The sequence below is a fragment of the Raphanus sativus genome, chromosome 6 (assembly GCF_000801105.2).
Source record: "Raphanus sativus cultivar WK10039 chromosome 6, ASM80110v3, whole genome shotgun sequence".
Lineage (NCBI taxonomy): Eukaryota > Viridiplantae > Streptophyta > Magnoliopsida > Brassicales > Brassicaceae > Raphanus > Raphanus sativus.
Window position 1 is genome coordinate 40,037,485 of NC_079516.1, and position 9,741 is coordinate 40,047,225.

The following is a 9,741-nucleotide window of genomic DNA, read 5'->3' on the forward strand; positions in this document are numbered from 1 at the left end:
AATGAAGGACAATAATTATGTCTTTGTAGTTTCAGGTTTGATCACCTAACTAGATGTAAATCTATATATATAAAAAAGAGTTGAATCTCTCCTGCTGACACATCAGCGTCTACATCATAAATTAGAAGTCTCACGAGTTGACACATCAGATACGCACTGTATCACTTAAACTTTGTTCTCTCGAAATGGGCTTCGCAGTGGGCTTCGTCCAGAGCAAATGAAATGCTCTTCGGCACTAGGCCCATCGACACTGTTCTACGGAATCCCTAAACAGATGTTCTCCTTCGTGTTCTTCGTCTGTTTTCATTTGGCGCTAAGACTTTCTAGATTCTGTAACGGTGTTTGTGGTTTAATCTTAAATCGTCTTTATTCTCCATCCCACTACGAATCAACCTATTGCGCTCTTCGTCTGCTTATATATATAAACTTTCGATGCGTCGTTTCCGGCAAAATCTATAATCTTCCGGAGATCGCGATCTCTTCATCTCTCTGAAAAAGGCAGCGTCTTGTGGGGTTAGCAAGCTATTCGTCGGCGAGCAGGTGAGGCCAGCGACCATTGGCATTACCCGGAGCAACCACAACTTCAAGCTTTCTGACTATACAATGTCCATACGCTTATGGGTATTCTCAAACCTTGGATATATTATCAAATATATAAGATACTCCAATTTTTCTTCTTTTTTTTCCAGCTTTAAAATACTCCAAATTTTGTGAGGCTCATAATCCGTTCGTGGAATATAATTATTTATTTTATGGTTATAGTTTAACTTGCAAATGTATGATTATAAATACAAACAAAAGTAATTTAAAAATATATATTATATTTTAACTATGTTTTCGCAAATGAAATTTCTATAAGTTCTATATGTGTTAATGCTTTTAAAAATATTAATAAACTTCAATATAAATATAAATCACTGTTATAGAATAACTTACAAAATCCAATCAAATGACATAGAAGATTAATCTTATTTCTTCTAAGAATAGGAATAAATGAAGTAGAATAAAAAAACTTATATGATGTATAAATCTTTATAATTACACATTGTGAATGATATAGATGATATAAAAGGGAAAAACATTGACAATACAAGTTAGATCAAATATAAATAAACAAATAAAACATATTTGGATATTCTCATTTCTAAAATAAAACTATACTGTATAGGAAAATTGGTCAATTGTAATAAAATTATGTTTTCATCAAACTAAAAACCCACAACAAAAAATATAAATAATAATTATAATAGTATAGTCTCACAACATATACATCAAATAAAAATTAGAACACATCACATTAAAATAAGTATATATTAAATGTTAAACAAAATAAAAATAGACATTTTAAACTAAATATTTATAGTATACATATATAGATATAATTATGTTTAAATATTTTAAAAATATATAACTGGTCCGGATCCGGATATACATGCCTAAAATTTTAGTATCCAGATCTTAATGTTTTTAATTTGTATATTAGCCGTTGAAATTATTTTATAGTTCACATCCCGTCCGTAGGGCGGGCCGACCCTAGTATGTGAAGAAAGATAAGACACAATGTAACCACAGCTATCTAACAATTATTAGTATACATATTTTTAGCAGATTACACCAATTGTTTAGGAAGGCAGAATGGTAATTATATAAAAATATGTTGTGTACTCTAGCATATAGGTAAAACAACAAGATGTTAAATTATAATATTTTTGTTGGTTATAAAACCAAATTTCCCTTATTAAATATTATCTCAAGTTATTTGAATAGTTCTCTAATTTTTTTTACTATTAAGCATTTTTACCAAAAATACACATAGTCAATTGTACAAAACAAATATCAATGCGCAAAAATATATTTTGGTGAAAATTATATATTGTACATTAAAAGAAGAAAAATATTCTCTTATTGTATATAAAGACTACTTAACTAAATAAGGTTGAAATCTTAAAGTTAGATTTTTTTACAAAAGATAATACATATTTCTTGTGAAGTTACACTACAAGAAAACATCGTGATTCTGACGGATATTTTCCTCGGTATGTCCTCGGAATAACGGTATTCCGAGGACATACCGACGAAAAACGTCGTCGGAAAAATTTGGTCGGAAAGTTCAGATTCCTCGGAAATCCCTCGGAAATTTCCGAGGAAATTCTGAGGACACTAGTTTCCGACGAAATTCCGAAGAACGTTTTTGAGGACCATTTCGTCGGTATTTCCTCGGATATGTCCGATAGAATATTCCTCGGAAATGCGTCGGTATATTTCCGAGGACATTTCGAGGACATATGCCCTCGGAAATTTCCGAGGAAATCTTTCCTCGGAAATTTCCGAGGGAATATTTCCTCGGAAATTTCCGAGGGCTGTGTCCTCGATAAAGTCCTCGGACATATACCGACGCTTTTCCGAGGATGTGTATCCCTCGGAATATTCCGACGACCCTTTCCTCGGAATATTCCGAGGGATACACTTCCTCGGAATTTTCCCAATTTTTTTTTTTATAAAATTGTAAATTAATTTGTTTTTAATTGGAATTAGAAAATATAAAATTAGAATTAGAATTGAAAGAAAACATATTAGATAATATTCAAAGTTGTACAAATTAAAATAAAACATTCAGAGTTTTTGAAAAAAAAAAAAAGAAACTACGGGAACTGCTCGTTCGGGTACATTCTCTTCATCATTTCCATCATTCTCTCGTTCTGCCTCCTCGTTTCCTCCCATCCCGCCTGTTGATCCGCCATCCTGGTCTCCAACGCAGCAATGCGGTCATCCCTGTCCTTCAACTGATCCATAAATACTGCTGGATCAACTGAGGACGATGGTGCACAAGGAGGAACCGACTGGGATCGACGACCCAAACCGACCAAACGTCCCTTCTTCTTCGGTACCGACTGAAATAGAAAATAAATAAATTTAAATAATAGAAAAGATGATAAATGAAAATAAAATAAATGAATTGAACTTTTAAAGAAGAACATACCGATGCAACGATTTCGTTGATTCGAATCCGGGACAAGTTGGTAGAAGCCGTCGAAGTGGCGTCCATGTCGGTTTGAAGCTGAGATAGACGGATCTCTTCGTCTTCCTTCTGAGTTTGGATCAGGTCGATCACATCCCTCACAACACCATCATCAATCAGCCCAGTATGCTTGTTGGTATGCGCCTTCCTATATAGGAGGAGATCATCAACCGGCTCGCCATCATTTTCTTCCGCCTTGAAATAAACATAAGTTAAACAAACGTTAGAAATTAGAATAAATGCATAAAAAATAAAATAAACATATTTAAATAATTGGAAGAAAAAAAAAATTGAACTTACCAAGCGATCTCTGAGAGTGGCAATAGTCTGGGCACCCAAATTGTGCTTGTACATGCCCTTCCCGCCACGATCGCTCTTGCGGTTGTTGGAGTTGGTCAAGGAGATTTCTTTCGTCTCCTCCTTGTTCCAATGCACACACAACTCCTTCCAGACGGTGGGGTTGATCGACTGCGGGACCTTTTAATTACCATGTTTGACCGAGTCCCCGTGGCTCCGGAGTAAGATAGGGAAGATGCTCACGACCGGGCTGTTGAACCAACTGTTCAACAGTCATCACTCCCGGAACCACTGGAGGAGCAGGAGAGTGTGCAGCAGCGGGAGCAGAAACCGGAGAGGGAGATGTATGGTAAGAGCTCTGTGGCGATGAAGAATCCCGAGAGTGGCTGGACGAACCCCGAGAGTGGCTCGCCGTACCACCACGACCTCGTGGTGCGGAACGACGAGGTCGAACCCGGGGCTGATCACCAGTAGACCTGTAAATTAAAAAAAAAAGTTTTAGTCAATAAAAATTGAAAAAATATTTAAATACAGATTTTAATCACAAAAATAGTTTTAGTCAATATAAATTGAAAAAATATTTAAAAATAGATTTTAATCACAAAAATATAAATATAATTAGAAAAAATAGTTTTTAATAAAAAAAAGGTTTCAAAAATATTAAAAATGTTTAATAAGTATAGAAATGATTTTATAATTCAAAAAATAGATTTATATATAAAAAACGTTTTCATAATTATTATTTCGATTTTTAAAAATCTAAAAAATAGATTTTAATCACAAAAATATAAATATAATTACAAAAAATAGTTTTTAATCATAAAAAGGTTTCATAAATATTTAAAATGTTTAATAAATATAGAAATGATTTTATAGTTCAAAAAATAGATTTTCTATACAAAAAACGTTTTCATAATTATTAATTCGATTTTAAAAACACAAAATTAAGAATAAACTTTCAAAAAACTTCTAAATCAACTCAATACAAACAATAATCACAATCAAACTCCCATTACACAATCCTACCAATCACCCTAAAAAAAATCTATCTAAAAACTTCTAAAATCATCACATCTACTTAAACCCCCACCAAATCGAATCTAATAGAGTGGGATAGGGTCCTTACATGATTTATGGATGAAATTGAAGAGGATTAGGGAGGATTCGCCGGAAATCGCCGCGGGAGAAGAGAGTGGTCGGCGGAGATCGCGAGAAGAAGAAGAGAGAAATGGGGAAGAAGAAGTGTTTAGGGTTTATAAAACCGAATTTCCGACGGAAAAACGGCCGTCGGAATTTCCTCGGTCCGTCGGAATTTCCTCGGAAATCAATTATTTAATTTTCGTGAAAAATTTGGCGGTTTCCTTTGCCCGGTTAAATGAAAACATTCTGAGGAAAAGAATATTCCTCGGAAATTCCTCGGTATATTCCGAGGAAATTCCGAGGAATACATGTTTGTGGTTTCAAAACATCAAATTTTTTTGCCCTATATCATTTTTTATATTAATGTAATGCATACCAATGATAATTGTTTGTTTATATGATCCTAAATCATGAAATAACAAAATTCTAAAATGAATTGTATGTATTCCCTTTACCATTCATTAAAGTGTATAAGTGTTTCTCGTATGTTGTGGGGATTTCGTTCATACATTCCGAAAACTGTTTATTATCGGGTGATACACCAATTTTTGACTTCATATTCAGTCTAAGTATTTTAATAAGGCTTATATAAGTGTTATTGAAACCGAAAAATGTTGTTTTCGACTAAAAAAACCTATATTCCTCGGAAAAGCCTCGGAATTTCCGAGGAAATTCCGAGGAAAACTTATGTTTCCTCGGTATTTCCTAAGAATTCCCTCGGAATTTTCCGACGCATTTCCGAGGAAGAGAAAACCCTATAATCAAAACCCTCAATTCCTCGGGATTTCCTCGGAAATGTCCGAGGCTTTTCCGAGGAACAGATACCCTATAACCAAATACCCTAAACCGTCGGAATTCCCTCGGAATTTCCTCGGTATTCTTATATTAAAAAAAAAAAAAAAAAGGCGATGCTACTCTGTTTCGGAGTCATCATCACCAGATGATTCTGAATCTGGATCTTGGTGAAACTCTCCAATCTCTGGTTCATCCTCTACGTGAACGACGGCTTCCTCTGCGAAATCGGTTAAATCGACTACAAGGCCAACTGCAGCTAAATCTTCTGCTGCACTTAAGTTGCCAGATGTGCTTGGTTGTAGTGGGTCTTCCAGCTAAATTTTAATTTGTTTAAAGCACTCACATAAGTAAGCATCCATCCAGCAAATTCTCTCTGCTTCAGTTCTTCTAGAGCCTCCTCTGTGGCGTATCTATATTCGAACCGCTTTTCTGCCATGAAAATCCTGTACATATGATGACAATAATGTAATTAATTAAGATTTAAATTTTAACTTGTTAAAATAAAAATTTGTAAGCTAATTTATTTACCTCTCATATTGAAGAATATCTTCGCAGTTGGTGAGCAAATATGTTTGCAAATGACTGCGCTCCTGCTCAGTAAGTCGACGGTCCTTTGGTTTTCCGCTAAGTCGTCCAACATCTGTGAAGATGTCTGGAACCGTAACATGATATGTTGCCCGTTCGCCTCTATCATCATGCCGAGCAGGTCTTCTGTTTTTGGTCTGCATTACCCAGGAAATTCCGACGGAATTCCGACGGCAACGGCTCCTTCCTCGGAATTTCCTCGGTAATTTGAAAATTCCCCAACGGCTCTCTAACGGCTATAATATATCCTCAGATTTTCGTCGGTTTTTTTCCGAGGAATATTGTTTCCTCGGTATTTCATAAGAAAATACCGACGAAATGTTGTTTCCTCGGAATTCCGTCGGTATATTCCGAGGAAATTCCGAGGAAACTCAAAATTTGAGTTTCCTCGGAATTTCCTCGGAAATCTCTCGGAATGTTCCGAGGATCTCATTTTCCGTCGGAATGTCCGTCAGAATCGCCTTGTTTTCTTGTAGTGTTATAATAACTTATACTCTTTCCATTTTATATTAAGTGTCGTTTTAGGCTTTTAGCACTTCAGTGCAAAATTTTATTAACTTTATACTCCAATTTATTTTTTTATTGTTGAATTATAAGTATGTATATAGATAATGATATTTTTATATAAAATATACAAAATTAAATGATTTTTTAATCTTTGTGAACAAACGACACTTAAAATGAAACTGATGGAATATAATATTAAGTATAAGGAGATATATGTATTATATATAATTAAGTCTTTATATATATATACATTTGAATAAAAAGTAATCAACAAAAAACATTAAAGCAGTTAAGACATAGAATCATTATTCTTTATTTTCATTTCCTTTTTCCAAACGAGTGTGATTTAATGATTTTTGACCAGAAAATTAGCTAATATGTATATACATTGCATATGAAGGTATACTTATTATTGTGGAGGAACAGAAATCAAAAGGTGAATGTTACACTTGAACTCTAGGCAGCGCTTTCATTTCATGTTATGTCTGCCATGAAGAAACGAAAGCATTGTGTTTCCAAGGAAGAGACTCGTATCATCTCTTCAACTACATCAACGAAAGCATCAGGAGAAAAATATGGTCAGATCCCAATGGATATCATCCTCGAAATACTTTCGAGAGCGCCTGCCAAATCCATAGCGAGGTTTCGTTGCGTGTCTAAAGACTGGGGTGTCACTCTCTGCCGTCCATGTTTCACCGATCTGTTTCTGAAGATGTCTTCTCTTAGTCCATGTCTCCTTTTCACTTTCCATGCAGAGGGTAAGTGGTCCTTTTTCTCCTCCCCCGAGTCTCTGTTGATTTCAGACCAGAAGTCCTCTTGTGTAGTTGTCGACCGTCTTAGTCATGTCCCTATAGATTATCCCATTAGAGTTTGTGTCCCTGTCTGTGGTTTGTTGTGTACTAAAGATGAGTGGGTTTTAAGCAAAAAGAAGGATGCTAGGTTGATGATATGTAACCCTAGCACAGGAGAATTCAAACTTTTACCCAAAGTGAAAACTAGCAGGCGTAGAGTTTTGACCTATTTAGGGCATGATCCTGTAGAAAAGGTACACAAGGTATTGTGCATGACATCTTGTGAAAGGCCGTATAGTCAAAAAGCTGAACAACATCAGGTTCTCACACTAGGAAGGGGAAAAATGAATTGGAGAATGATTGAGTGTTCAGTATCTCATTATCCTCAGTCTCAAGATAGCGAGATATGCATAGACGGAATCCTATACTATTTAGCTGCGGGAAGTGGGTCTTGGAAAACTTCTATGATAGTTTGTTTTCACATCAAGTCTGAGAAGTTGAAGTTTATTGTTGATGAAGCTTTCAAGGATATCAAATCCCCTTCAACTCTGATAAATTACAAAGGAAAATTAGGTATACTCCATCCTAATGCATCAGGTTTTATGAATGGAAGATCTAGCGGTTTCGTGTTGTGGGTCATTGATGATATTGAGAACCATACATGGTGTAAGAATATTATCATGTTTCCGCCTCTCTGGTGGAGTCTAGTTGATCGGACTAAGGTACATATTGTTGGGACTACCGGTAATGGTGAAATTTTGTTTTCTCCTCGCGTCGTGTACATCCCTTTCTACATTTTCTGTTACAACATGGAAACGAAATCTATCAGAAGAGCTGAAATCGAAGGTTTTGGATCTGCCACGGGTCAAAACATTTACACGTTCTTAAACCATATGGAGAATGTGAAACTTTTTACATAAGTGCTTTGAATTTTGTTTGTAAAAGCTTCATGAGAGCTAATTTCCTTTATACATTTTCATATACAGACTATCATGGGCTTGTCTTTGTTTTATCGTGGATCTATGCAACTTTCCGATTATTATATAATTATTTTTATTTACTTTATTGTGTTGATCTTTTTTTTTGTTCACAACTTAATTCTCATTAACTAAACTTCAAAGTTACAATGATAGAGTTGAGTTCTCAGACCTCTTTTATTAGTACAACAACTTTAAAACTTTGCATGTTTTTAGTTCCACAAAAACGTTAAATGTAAATTTGCACATTACCGCCTTCCTTTGAAATGGACCTCAAATACTACAACATGTCTTTTGCAGATGTAACCTTTTTTAGAAAAGTATTTAGGAAATAACCCTTGATGAACATGATTTGATATTGCTTTTGAAAATGTTAATGTTAACTGTTTTTACCAAAAAAAAGAGAAAAAAGAGAAAGGTACATACGATTTTTTAAAAAAATTACATAATAAAAACAAAGCTGATTCTATCACAAATCTAATTGATCTTAACATCAATCTAACACAAAATATCTAGATCTATTCAAAGTCAAACCGAACACGAACAAATTCAAAAACAAGTATATCTAACCATAAATTACATCACCAAACCACAAATCCTAATTTTAGCTATTCAAACCTAAAACCAGAAATTTCAACAGTTTTATGATGGTTCTTATTATATTCTTATTAAAAATCTCTTATATATTGTTTAAGAAAAATTACAGCCTTTCAGATATGACATGTATCAAAATAATTTTTAGAGTCATTAAAAATAAGTTGAAACATATAAATATATGTTATACTTTTCATTAATCTAATCATAGAATTAGTAATAAATGCATAAATAGTATTCTTCCTTTTTTCTTAAATAAAAATATGGAATTACCTGATGTGGTTAAAATATATATGAAAATTAATTATATTGAATAATAAATATTTGATAATAATTTTTATATCCTCTATTATGTTTGCTTAATTTTAGATTAAGAAAATATTTTTTTGATCAAAAATAATTAAACCATCACATCAACCATAAATTAAAAAATTCAATTTTCTGAATATGTTTTATTTAGAATTTATAAAAACGTTCATAAATAATAAAACTGTTAAAATCTACACTGAAAAATTTGTGATCAATTGTATAATTTTTGTTTTGTAAAAAGATAAAATAATCATAAAATTATATAAGTAGTAAGTCTCATTTAATATATATATATATATATAATATCGTTTAAATTAAATTATTACCATAAATAAAAATATTTAAATTTAAAAATTTTCATTGCATATTAAAAATTTAATATTTTAATTTCATAATTTTCATTGAAATGTTTAAAAAAATATGAGTTATTAAAACTATTAAAATCTCATATTTAAAACTTTTTATCAATGATTTGAAATTTTTGTTATAAAAATACAAATGATCCTAAAACCATATGATGAATTTTTTTTGATAAAGAGTCATACTAATAATAATTTATATATCTATGTTAATATCTTTTAAATTAAATGATATATCATATTAAAACAGATAAAATGATTGTTTAGATTTATTTACCATAAAATTGTAATACATAATAATGATTGCTTTGATTTATATGTTCACACCAATTTAGTTATATACATAATAGTTATTGACCTTTCAGTTA

The 9,741-nt window shown here is 32.7% G+C and overlaps 2 protein-coding genes across 2 annotated transcripts; one reads left to right on the forward strand and one right to left on the reverse strand.

Annotated features, from left to right (window-relative positions):
• Positions 1-2,642: 2,642 nt before the first annotated feature.
• On the reverse strand, positions 2,643-3,443 carry LOC130495825 (uncharacterized). Its single transcript, XM_056987359.1, has 3 exons — positions 3,320-3,443; positions 2,981-3,214; positions 2,643-2,891 (listed from the first exon to the last, which is right to left on the reverse strand). The coding sequence occupies exons 1-3, from the start codon at positions 3,371-3,373 to the stop codon at positions 2,643-2,645; spliced, it is 537 nt and encodes a 178-aa protein (XP_056843339.1). The 5' UTR covers positions 3,374-3,443.
• Positions 3,444-6,797: 3,354 nt separating this feature from the next.
• On the forward strand, positions 6,798-8,054 carry LOC108808491 (F-box protein At3g49450-like). The gene has a single exon (XM_018580625.2). It carries the CDS (start codon positions 6,825-6,827, stop codon positions 8,052-8,054), a length of 1,230 nt encoding a protein of 409 aa, XP_018436127.1. The 5' UTR covers positions 6,798-6,824.
• The last annotated feature ends 1,687 nt before the right edge of the window (positions 8,055-9,741 follow it).